This window comes from Nycticebus coucang, chromosome 13 (genome assembly GCF_027406575.1).
Source record: "Nycticebus coucang isolate mNycCou1 chromosome 13, mNycCou1.pri, whole genome shotgun sequence".
Taxonomy (NCBI): domain Eukaryota; kingdom Metazoa; phylum Chordata; class Mammalia; order Primates; family Lorisidae; genus Nycticebus; species Nycticebus coucang.
The window spans coordinates 74,611,057-74,624,472 of NC_069792.1; the positions used below are offsets into that span (position 1 = coordinate 74,611,057).

Here is a 13,416-nt window from a genome sequence, read left to right on the forward strand (position 1 = left end):
CTCTTGCCTCAGTCTCCTGAGTATCTTGGACTATAGGTGCCTGCCATAACACCCAGCTATTTTTAGGGACAGGGTCTTGCTCTTGCTCAGGGTGGTCTTGAACCTGTGAGCTCAGGCAATCCACCCACCTCAGCCTCCCAGAGTGCTCGGATTACAGGCGTGAGCCACCATGCCTGGCACTCAGGCTGGTCTTGAACTCCTAGCCTCAAGTGATCCTCCTGAATTGGCTACTCAGAGTACTAGGATTATAAGTGTGAGTCACTGCTTCCAACCACAAGTACAAGATTTAAAAAACTGTAGTATTACTTCTTCTATACAACCTAATTCTTAGGAGCAATATACGTTCTTCTGTATCTTTTTTCAGATAAAGATTCCTTAGTAATTCTTCATAATATTTAAGTTGTTGCATTTATCTATATATGTTGAGATGCCATTATTAGTATGTTTGTTCCTCATTCACTCAGCCAAAATTTTCCGGGTACCTAATATTTTAAGGCCTGAGGGCACACAAATGAACATAATAGTCAATAACCTTACTCTCAGAGATCTTGCCTATTATAACATGGCTATGGCTTTACAGACACCCAGGACTATAAGCACTTTTCTGAAACTAGTTCTTTATTGAATTCAATTAAAAAAATCCTAGGTAAAATCTCAGCATTGACAATACCACACTTATAGATTTATGTGTTGAATGGTCGATTTAAAAAATACATAGAAATGGCTTTAAGCATTTCTTGATTTTTTTTTCTAATGAAAACTCAGTAAAAAAAAAAAAAAAATTGTTTCTTACCATGACAACTTGGTAGGGCTCTATTCCATCCAGGTCTTCCATCATCTCCCATGATACAGGTGAGTGTTGAATAACCTTGAAGAACGTAACCAGCATCACAGTAATAGGTGACTGTTGAGCCTAACTTATAATCCATTCCAAGTCTGGTACCATTCATTATATTGCCTGGATCAAAGCAGGACTCTCGGAGTTTTGCTGTAAAACAGGTTAATATAATATTAATTGCTTTAAAATATAGCCAGATTTTCACACCTGTCGATTCAACCAATTATGAATAGAAAGTATTTTTAAAAACCCTTCATTTCTACTGAACATGTACAGACTTTTGTTTTTTGCCATATTCCTTAAACAAGACAATGTAATAACTATTTAGCATTTACATTGTATTAGATATATAAGCAATCTAGAGATGATTTAAAGTACACGGGAGTATGTGCAAATACATCACCATTTTATAATGGACACTTGAGCATCCTTAGATTTTGGTATCCATGAGAAGTTCTGAAACAAATCCCACAGGGATAACAAGGGACAACTGAGCTTTCTCCATCAAACTTGAGGCTATGTTTATTTCTAAGTCTAACCCAGAAGGAAATGTGGCAGCATCCTTCCTGACTTTGAGAACTAAGTACATAAAAGCTCTTAACCATATCTGACATTTTGCTAATTTATATTGATTAGTAAAAAATCAAAATTCTTCATAGATCTCACAAACATTAGTGTCTGATACACAGACACACATATGCACATATATAATAATAATCATATAGATAGATAGTCAAACATAGGTCTTAGACTTCACCAAAATATAAAAATTATTATGTGGTATAATCCACATAGAGGTAATTTAAATAAATTAATTTGGATAAATAAGAAGGATCCGTTATGCTAGTTTTTATGTAAAAGATCTTCCCCTCTGGTAATGTGTATCTATGTCGCTCTTGGTGACTGAACCAAGAAGTGATTTTTGTTGCCTTTGTTGAGCTCTGTTTACTTTGGGAGTATGAGGAAAGTTATTTATCTGTCTTGCAACCATTCTTCTTTCTTTTAAAAATTTTTTTAATTATTTATTTTATTTCAGATTCATATAAGGGTACAAATAGACAGGGCATGGTGGCTCACATCTGTAATCCTAGCACTCTGGGAGGCCCAGGAAAATGGATTGCCTGAACTCAGAAAGCTGAGACCAGCCTGAGCTAGACAGAGACCCCCATCTCTAATAAAAAGTTGGACATTGTGGTGGGCACCTGTAGTCCTAGCTACTTGGGAGGCTGAGAAAGCCTGAGCCAAGAGTTTGAGTTTGCTGTGAGCTAGGATGCCATAGCACTCTATGAAGTGAAACTTTTGTCTCAAAAAAAGGAGGGGTACAATTAGGTTACATTGTTTGCATTTGTTAGGTAAAAGTCCAAGTTGTAGTTGGAGGTGTGCCATATACCCCTTACATTGTGCCCATTAGGGGAGGGCTTGTCACCCCTCTTCCTCTCTTTCCTCTTCCACTATTTGAATGTTGTGGAGAGCAGGCTGTGAGACTGGCAGGACCCTCACAGCCTGGGGAACATTCATAGAATGAACCCCCAACTGCTTCTCCTCCATTCCCCAAACAGCCATATTCCTTTCTTCATGCTTCCTCTGCCAGAAGTCATGTAGCCCTTTCTTTGTCTAGTTAACTATATAGAGATCCTGGAGATCTCTCCCTTCTTTCTCTTTTTTATATGCTAACAAATTTAAGAAGTAATCACGAATTCCCATAGATTTTCCTTTGTTTTGTAACTATGCTGGGATCCTCCTGATCTTCCCCTTCTTGTTTCTTGTCATATGTTAATGAAGTTGAGTAGAAACCATCAACAAGATGATTTATCTTTGTGAAAGTCATTTACATTTTCCTGTACTGTAAGACCAAAACTATGTCTTTTGTTTATGCTATTTCCCCATATTGTCTATGCTACTTCCCCCTGGACAACCCTGTACAGATACTATAAAATAAAGTTGATTTGCTCCTTTGGGGCTGGCTGCCACCATCAGGTCCATCAGCCCTACCGATCCCATCCTTTGTTTCCGTGTCTTCTTTTGTACTGTATTATTCACATTCCCCATCCATTCCACTCTGTTTCACTCTCTTTTGCTGCACTGGTTTGTGACAGAATGTAGTTGTGTTTTTCTCTTATGTTGGGTGTATAGTTTATTAATAAACTGTTGTATATATATACCATGGAATACTATTCAGCCATAAAAAGATGGAGACTTTACATCTTTTGTATTAACCTGGATGGAATTGAAGAGCATTCTCCCTAGTAAAGTATACCAAAAATGGAAAAGCAAGTATCCAATGTACTTAATACTAATATGAAGCCAGTAGATGAGGAACCATTTGCTTAATACACTTCTTCTAGTCAATTCCCATATTTCTTCAGAGGGCTCTCAATCATAAAACAATAATAAAATCTTTAAAAAAAAATCCAAAACATGTTTATTTTGGGCAGATTATCTATGCCAAGTATTTTAAAAGTTAGCAATAACAGACAAATTGAAAAAAATAGTCTATTCACAAAAAAGAAACTATTTTCTATGTACCAAGATAGTGAACAAAGAGACTGACAGAACATTTTGAAAATGTGTAGAGAAATCTAAAGATTAATTTATCCATTTTCTAAAATAGATATTTTGTTTTTAACAGATCTGGGTAATGCCTTGAGATTATTTTCATTTTGTCATTATTATATATAACTTAAGAAATAATAAAGAAATGTATACGATAAGGGCCATTTATCAGAAAAAATTCATGATAACAAATGTGAAGATTTCCTACCTTAGAATTCATTTTGTATTAATGAGAGGTAAGGAAGTGGGTATATGTCTGCACATGAGTCCTGGAAATAATGGAATTTGTCAGCAATATCTTGGTGTTCTATTACTATAAACATATTATTTTATCAGCATATGATACATTATAACAGTAAGATTATATTTGTTCCATTTTTAATAGTTTTTAAGAGTTGAATGTACTTCAACATCTATACAAAATAATGAGAAATCTGTGCTTTAAGAAACTCTCTCTCTCAATCTCTTTCTGTCTCCCTCCACCCTATGATACACACATATAATTTCTTCCAATTCATCTAAAGAGAAAATGGTGGAACCAAAGTTTTAAATAATTTTAATAAAATACCAGAGAAAAGAAGGTTTACTTCCTTTACCTTCTTGGAGCACATATTTAAGAGCTCACTACCCAACTAATTCTAGAAAGATGGCAATAGACATTCAGAAAATATTCTGACCCTCATAGATTTTATGGTCTAGTAATAAAAGAATTATATTAAATAATTATTTATAATTGTAATGGGTGTTGCCTGAGGGGGAGATCATGAAACTTCCTAAAGTGGCATTGAAAGTGAGCATCAGGAGAGAAAAAGGAGCTGACTGGTGAAAGGGACATTAAGGGGAGGAGGCATGCATAAGTGTGCAAGCCTGATAAACATGATTCCTGAGTTCAACCAAGACTACGTGACTTGATCTTCTCCTAGACCCACACATATACATGCATATACATTCATACACAGACACAAAGTACTTAGATTTCACTACAAAAATTACTTCCCAAACCAAGGAATATATCATCTTTCCAGATGAAAGAACACATTTCAGGAAGAGTAACTACTAAACTTGGTCACTAAGAATGGGGCTTTAGTTTTGTATAAAACCAGAGAACAAAACCAAAACAAACGAATTGTGTCAACACAATTTTATGAAATAAGAACAAATCTGGAAGCATCATATTACTAGGTTTCAGATTATACAAGTCCATAGTGATCAAACAGCATGGCATTTGCATAAATATAGAAACATAGATCTACAGAAAAGAATACATAAACTAGAGAGAAAGCCAGCCACATATGGCCATCTCATCTTTGACAAAACAAACAAAAAAAGAATACGCTGGAGAAAACAACCCCTATTCAATAAATGGTGCTGGAAAAATTTGTTAGCCACAAGTAAAAGTTTGAAAGTGGACCCACTTATAAAAATTAACTCATGATGGCTAAAAGATTTAATATAAGACATGGAACTATAAAAACCCTACAAAAAAGTGTGAAGAAAACTCGCAATCATATTGGCCTAGGGAAAGAATTTATGAAAAAGACCTTATTGGCAATCACAAAACAAAAACAAAAATAAATAAATGAGACCTAATCAAGTTAAAAAGTTTCTGTACTCCTAAGGGCACAATCAACAAAGCAAAGAGACAGCCTTCAGAATGGGAGAAGATATTGCGTGCTACAAATACAACGAAGGGCTAATAATGAGACTCTACAAAGAACTCCAGCAAATCAACAAGAAAAAAAGCAAATAACTCCATTAAAAACTGGGCAAGAGGGGCCGGTGCCTGTGGCTCAGTGAGTAGGGTGCTGGCCCCACATACCAAGGGTGGCGGCTTCAAACCTGGCCCAGCCAAATTGCAACAAAAAATATCAGGGCGTTGTGGTGGGTGCCTGTAGTCTAAGCTACTCAGGAGGCAGAGGCAAGAGAATTGCCTACCCCCAAGAGCTGGAGGTTGCTGTGAGCTGTGATGTCATAGTACTCTACCTAGGGGGACAAAATAAGACTCTGTCTCCTAAAAAATAATAATAATAAAAAAAATAAAAACTGGGCAAGAGACATGAATATAAACTTTTTTCACTAGGTCACACAAAAGGCCAACAAACATATGAAAAAAAGTTCATCATCCCTAATCATCATAGAAATGCAAATTAAAACCATTTTGAGACATCACTGGATCCCAGTGAGAATGGCCCACATCACAAAGTCCCAAAGCAACAGATGCTGGTGTGGGTCAGGAGAGGAGGGAATACACCTGCACTATTGGTGGGACTGCAAACTGGTTCAGACTCTATGGAAACAAGCATGGAGATTCCTTAAAGAATTAGAAGTACACCTACTATTTGATCCTGCAATCCCAAACCTTTCTAGGTATCAACCCCAAAGAAAAAAAGACATTTTACCATAAAGATACTTGCACTCAAAAGTTTATTGCAGCACAATTCACAATTGCAAAGATGTAGAAACAATCCTAGCTCCTTTTAACATATGAATGAATTAATAAACTGTGGTATATGTATACCATAGAATACTATTAGCCATAAAAAAAAAGATAGAAACTTTGTATTTTTTATTCATTCTAAGTGCAGTATTAAAAGAATGGAAAAACAAGTGTCACATGTACGCAGTACTAAATTGAAACTAGTATATTAACAACTATATGCTTATATGAGAAAAAAATTCGGTGAAATTTAAGTGGAAGGGTGGGAAGTGGTTAAGTTCCCACCCAATGGCTACATTGCATGGGTGAATCACACAACTACAACTTGGATGTTTACCTTACAAAAGCAAAACAAACTATGTAGCCTAATCATGTGTATTCTGATTTTAAACTAAAATTAAAAAATTTTAAAGAAACTTCAGCTATACTTAAAAATGTACATTTTTTTTAAAAACCCAACTATGATCTAGTTCATAATTTCAAGAAATTAACACAATTCATTAATTTTAAAGTTAAAAAAAAAGAATGGGGCTTAAGTGATGCAGCATTTGATTTGCTTATTTTTAAGAATAAATCCTTACATTGAGCTTTCCCTGAAGCAGAAAAACACAATGTAATTTTTCGGCAGAATAGCAGCCTAGCATTCCATAGCTGGCCTTTGTGAAATTGAACTAAGTCCCTGGAGGGTAAAGGAAGGATTTAAATTTCTAGTTGAAAGGATTAATCTCTGTAAGTTTGTTCTCCCAATATTCATCTTTTGAAAAATTTGCTCTTTCCTTTTTAAACATTTTCTCTAAAGTTTCAGTATCATCTCAGTGAAACTGCAAAGCAAACATGCAGTTTTTTGAGGAAAGGGAAACATGGTTGACAAATTTTAAAATATTGTCTCTACGGTACTTTATATTGCTAGCCTCAATTGGAGAAAATTCCTTTATCACATTGTTATTTTTACATATGGCTTTCAATCGTTGAATAGCTTTATATGAATAATCATACCCCTGTTTATTTACACATGTGGCATAGAAATTATGAATCTGAAAACGTCAAAAACACCTGTAGAATACTTATATAAAGGTCTAGGCAGTAGATAGAAAGGTGATTTTAGTTTTTGAATAAAAATTGTGAGGCAGATAAATTATTAGCATTATTTTTATAAGTAATTAATTTTATCTGTTCTAGTAGTGATTTCTCTATTGAATGGATACCAGGTAAAGGAGTCTCTTGCCTCCTTATAGTCTCCAAATTAAATATATAGGGAGATACATTTAAATCTGCTGCTTCGAAAGATGGAGACTTTACCTCTTTCATGTTTACATGGATGGAGCTGGAACATATTCTTCTTAGTAAAGTATCTCAAGAATGGAAGAAAAGTATCCAATATACTCATCCCTACTCTGAAATTAATTTATGGCTTTCATATGAAAGCTATAACCCAGTTATAACCTAAGAATATGGGGAAGAGGGAGAGGGAGGGGCGTGAGGGGGGAGGATAGGTTGAGAGAGGGTGTTTGGTGGGATTGCACCTGTGGTGCATCTTACAAGGGTACATGTGAAACTTAGTAAATGTAGAACATAAATGTCTTAACATAATAGCTATGGATTTTTCTCAAGAACAAGAGATTTTGAGAACTAGTCTAGATAAATAATTAGGTTGGATTTGGGTAGTACCGTTGCTAAGAAGTACTATCTGGGGTATAAAAAAAAAAAAAAAAAACTCATGTGTGTAAGTGGGCGCTGGAGTAGTGACTGAGAATGGCGAGTCGGGGCGAAGGATGTAGTTGATGGGATGATTATGTGTTTCTCTCTGCTTATACTCTTATATATTTTCTTTGTCTTTACTCTTAGTAGTAATAATAATTTGTGAAGTCTTATGGAACTGATTTCGAAAATGTGATTCTCAGTTTCATCATCTGTATAATATGGATAGCAATACCTATAATGTTAGTATAATATTGTTGATGAATTTGTAATTGTTCTTAGTCTTAGGAAGGATAGGGATAATGCATTATAAAGAGATAATCACTGCATCTAAAACGGAGTATATGCATACTAAATAATAATATCTTTTAAAAAATTTGTATTTGCAGACCTTCTATGAAAGCATAAATGTTACATTTTCGGAAAATAATGGAACATGGAAATGTATCAAGCTGGGGAATAAGAATGAAATATATTTAGCTAAGAAAATGGCAAAAAGGTTTTAATCTCAAGTGCTTAATTATTTGACCCTAGTAATGGCCACCTTGAATGACATGTGTGAAAAAGATTGTAAGGTCAAGTCAAGTATGCATGAGAACCATCTACCAGTAGTATGGTAAGGAGATACTCTTCCTGTTTTCTTTTATCCCAGTGATCTCTGGAAATATTTTATTGATTAGTAAGTGACAATAGAACTTAGCTACAGACTTGCTAAAAGCTTTCTTTATTTCTTTATTTTTTAAACAGATATTTATAAGCATGCCAGTTTACAAACATAAGTAGCTATTCCTAAGCCAAGTTCTCACTTATATTTGCAGAATAGGGATATATCTATAGTGTTTTTTATGTTTCAGTATGCTCTTTGATTTAAAAACAGAAAATATCTTTCATCAGCTCAAAACTAATTAATTAACAAATAATTATTGAATGATTACTGTGTGTAGACATTATTCTAGGCATTCAGTAGTAGGCAATAAACAGAGAAGGTCCTTACTCTCAACAATCCTGTATTTTATTGTATGTGTAGGGGGTTATTAGAGCAACTGGGAGTGCGCATAGGAAAAAAACTTAAAGATATAAATAAGTAAATAAATAAAATTTAATTCAGGCCCAGTTAAAGTCAATGGGTAGAATAAGTTTAATTTTAAATCAAAATAAAAGATCAAATGTCGACCGGATGATTTTTTTTTAACAAAATGATTTTTAAGAAGAATAAAGTGATATAGTTGATCTACTTGACATCAAGATTATTTTAAAGCTATAGTAGTGAAGTGCAGAGAAGTCTTGGCCTAGAGATCAAAAATTATGCTAGTGGACAGAAGAGAAACTTCAGAAACAGATACAAGAACTTGATATTTGTCAGTGCTAGCATTACCTGTCCATAAATGATGCTGGGACAATTATTTATATGGAAAAATAAAATTAGAGTCCTGGCTTGCACAAAATTAAACTTCAGAGAGATTGAAGACTGAAAGGGCAAAAGTAAAGCTTTAAAGCTTTGGATGCAAATTTAGGAAATATCTTTATGAGAACTAATAATAAGGAAAAAAATTTTAAACAAGATAGAAAAAGCCCAAGTCAATAAGAAAACAAAATTTAAATGATATTGATTTTAAAAACTTTGTACAGCAAAAGAAACACAAAAGAATGTGAAATCATTTTAATAAGATAGTGTAAGACATTTGCTATAACAAAAATAATAGATGATTACTATCTAAAATACACCAAGGATTCCTTCTAAATAAAAAAAATTAACAGAAAAACAATTAGAAAAATATGCAATGATAGTAATATTTCCTTAACAAAAAGGAAACCTCAATATGCAATATAGAGGAAAGATGAGTGACTTAATAATAATTAGATAAAAGGCAATGAAAATGATTAGATGCCATTTAACATACATGAGGTTAACAACTTTCCAATTTCATAAGGGCAATATTCTTTCAAAACTGTGGAGTTTCTTAAACTCCCATCATTTGATTCTAAGAACATAGATTGCTACAACCTCTTTAGAGAATAATTTGGCAATATGAAGTTAGATTGAAGATGTTTACACCCTCTGACCCAGTAATCCCATTCCCAGGAGACAGATGTCCCCAAGAGGGTCTCACAGATATGTTCAAGAGGATATGTAAAAGCATGTTCAATTCATCCCGATTCCTTCCTGATAGTGAAGATCTGGAAGAACCTATGTGTTTATTGGTAGAAAAGTTCATATATTAACTGTGGTATAGTCAAATGATGTAATATCTTAAAGAAATTAATAAACTAAAGTTGTACGTCTTTAACAATGATAAATCTCCAAAACAATTAAGAAGGGAAAAAGCAATTTTCAGAAGGCTATGTATATGATGAAAATATAAAGTTTGTATGAAAATAAGATGAAAGATATGCTTATGATGGGAAATATAAAAATATGAACAAGCATACCCAAATGGAAAAGATAAGCATTAAATTCAAGACTAGGTGGGTACTGTAGTGAAAAGAGCTGGAATGTTTGAAAATGACCTTAGGTGCTGATTATGGTGGTTTGCAGCTGGGTCCTAGCATATGACGAGGCAATCATATACCAGGTGAAGAGAGTGGTGGTGTGCCGAAGTTCAAATCTGTATAAGACCTCGGCTTCCTAAGCCATAGTCCCAGTGTCCAAACATCCCCAGTATCTTTTGTTACACGGCAGGTAGCATTCATAGGCAAATCCGATACACAGGTGACACACCAAATTCTCACTGTCTGTGCCCAGCTGCCTGCGTGTTCTCCACTTTCTTACTTTGCCCTTTGAGATGGGAGATCCATGGAATCCTCAGTCTTTTGTTTGGAATGGAATCTAGGCCATGGCCACAGCCAGCAATATCCTGACTCTGGGATACATTTTAAAGTGATGATGGAGATATCCAAGAACTCCAAGCGTCTGTATCCTGTTGACTTGTGAATTGTCCCTTTCCATAAAAGAAGCTTCATTTTTGTGTGTTGTGGAATTTATCATGACCTTTTGTAATAGACCTGAAGAGTCTAACCTCTATGTCATGAAAATTATAAAATGAGTTTCAATTCTATACATAATATTTGATTTCTTGAAATAAAAACAAAAGAGTGAAGTAAATATGCATAATGTTGAGATTTGCCAAGTTGGGTGATGAATATTTTGAAATTTAATTATTCTATATAATTTTCAGTTACTAACATAAAAATACTTCTTTTTTTAGTTTTGTGCAACAGAGTCTCACTTTGTCACCCTCAGTAGAGTGCTGTGGCATCACAGCTCACAGCAACCGCAAACTCTTAGGCTCAAGTGACTTTCTTGTTTAGCCTCCTGAGTAGCTAGGACGACAGGTACCCACCGCAACGCTCAGCTATTTTTAGAGATGAGGTCTCTCTCTGGTTCAGGCTGGTCTTGAACTCGTGAGCTAAGGAGACCAGCCCACCTTGGCCTCCCAAAGTGGTAGGATTACAGGCACGGGCCACCACACCTGGCCTAAAAATATTTCATTTAAAAGGTGGTAAGTAACAAATTTAAAGTATGTATTGCAGAACTCAGTGAGATATCTTATGGTAAATTATCAGTATGTCCTTTAAAGACTCACTTATGGAAAATAAGTTTAAACTTGAAACACTAAAATTTAAATCTATTCCTATTATAGGCATTGACTATGTATTTTAGAAAAATACATTTATAAACATCCATATACATTCTAATATAATCCATTTAAATACTTGCAGATGTGTCCAGAAACACTATCATCACTATACTCATATTTTGTTTGCCCTATTCTGAATATTGACATATTTAAATATATGTGGACATTTTATGAAATATAATTATCTTATACTTAGTTATCCTTATCACTGAGAGTAGTCTAGAAATAAAGATACTTGGGTGAAACTTACATGAGGGGTTTTGTTTTGTTTTGTTTTTTAATATTTCTGGCCCCAGCCAACTCCTCCAGTATACTAATTGCTAATTTGTTTGCCTGATACATTTCCTTTGGTAGCAATTAGAGAAATGCTAATTTCCTTCTCACACAGGAAAAGTCTACAGCAAGAACCTTTTTATGAGATAAATTGTACATAGTCTGCATTTTAAAATGTGCATAAAACCAACCACTAACAATTGCCAATACAAAATTATTTTCCATGTAAAATACTCATAGTTTAAATCATGATGCTGACATCGAATGTTTGTATTTACCTTTGTATTCTAAATGAAATCCAGTGTAACTCACAGATCCATCACTCCGAAAAGCCAAATGCATGGTATTGGAGCTGCTTTCTATTCTTTCTGGTAACTTGCTGTCTTGAAAACTTCCAATCAATGGGCTATTGCTGTCTGGTCCATCATAGATATAGAGGAAGTCATAGTTTGGTTCTATGCTAAAACTAAAAGAAGAAAAAAGAAATTAAAAATAAAACAGAGAAGTAGAATGATTATTACTAGGTTATTAACTATAACAACTGTAATAAACATATCATGATATATTAATTCAGCATTTAAAAATAACAACAGATTCTGTCAAAATAAGATAATGTGAAAAATTGCCTAGTAGCAAGACATTGTGTATGAATATCAAATAAGCAGTGGAAAATTAGAAAAGGTATATTGATATTTTCACATTGACATTGTATTTAGAGGAAATAAAAGTGATCGTAAGGTGAAAGGGCATAGGATTTGGAGTTAGATGATGTGAGTTCAAGCTTGGTTTCTGTCCTTGTTAGCTACATATCCTTATATAAGTTACTTTATATCAGTAAATCATGGAGAATAGTATCTATTTAAAAAAATTTTCATGCATACATTTTGCATCATGAAAATGTAAACTTTTCTCCTATATCTATGGTACTATTTGCCTTGAACTTCAAAATTTATGAGCATTTTTGTTTTAAAATTCAACTCTAGGTATCAGATTTAAACAAAAGTTGAAATACATAATTTGCATTTAAATTACCCAAATGAAGCACTGCACATTGCAGTGAGCATTTTTTTCTTGAAAATAAATATATTTTCTTTTTTAGAACCTAATGTAGGAGAAATTAAACCAATACATTGCCAAAATTAGATAATGTGAGAAAAAGGACATTTTAGCATGTAAATGACTCAAATCGATTTTTTAAAATACTCCAAGATTTGCATAATAAACAAGCCTTAACTTTCAAAGGTATAAGAATTGCCCCCATAATGAGCAAATGATCATCCTAGAATCTAAATCTACAGAATTAGATTCTCATCCTTAACGTGTATATGTGCAGGGTCCAGATATTTAGTTTACTTGTACATATATGGTGGTAAAAAAAAAAAGGCAAGGGTAGTGCAGATGTTCCCAGACTTTTCATATACAAGGTTTTGCCAATAATCCTGTGGTGTAAAGAGGAGATTATGACTTTCATTTTACCAATGAGTAGATTAAACCCTGAAAAATCAGTGGTCTCCCTAAGGTCACATAACAAATGTAGAGCGAGAAATCATATTTAGGTTATGCCTTTCATGTAATACAGCCTTCTATCCCCTTTATTAACTAAAATAATTTTATAAGTAAAATAAGGCCTGTATTACGTAGGTATCACGATATTTCTAATGTCACGATATTTCTTAGTTGAGGAAACTAAGGTTTCCTCAACTTTGAACATGGGAATAATATAGGTATGTATCTCAGGAATTTGTCCTCTAACAGAATCCTGGCAAAGAACTATCGTTATCATTTTTGTTGCTTTGGTATTTTCAATTGGCAATGTATCACTACAAATTATAGAAAAAAACATATTCACACTTTCGCCAAATTTTTGTGAGTTCAAATTATCTTTACTTTAAAAAAAGCCTTCCTTCAATATGTTAGAAAGTATTATATATTTAAGGTTAGTATTTTACATAAGTACCAAGCCACGTTAAGACACTGGT

The 13,416-nt window shown here is 33.8% G+C and overlaps 1 protein-coding gene across 3 annotated transcripts in view; it reads right to left on the reverse strand.

Moving 5' to 3' along the window:
- CSMD3 (CUB and Sushi multiple domains 3) overlaps positions 1-13,416 on the reverse strand; it is a 1,164,849-nt gene that overhangs the window by 259,089 nt on the left and 892,344 nt on the right. For all 3 annotated transcript variants that reach the window (XM_053559351.1, XM_053559349.1, XM_053559348.1), the window contains 2 exons: positions 11,716-11,903; positions 794-988 (listed from right to left, as the gene is read on the reverse strand). In XM_053559351.1, the coding sequence (XP_053415326.1) occupies positions 794-988; positions 11,716-11,903 (383 nt within the window). The remainder of the gene's footprint in view (positions 1-793; positions 989-11,715; positions 11,904-13,416) is intronic.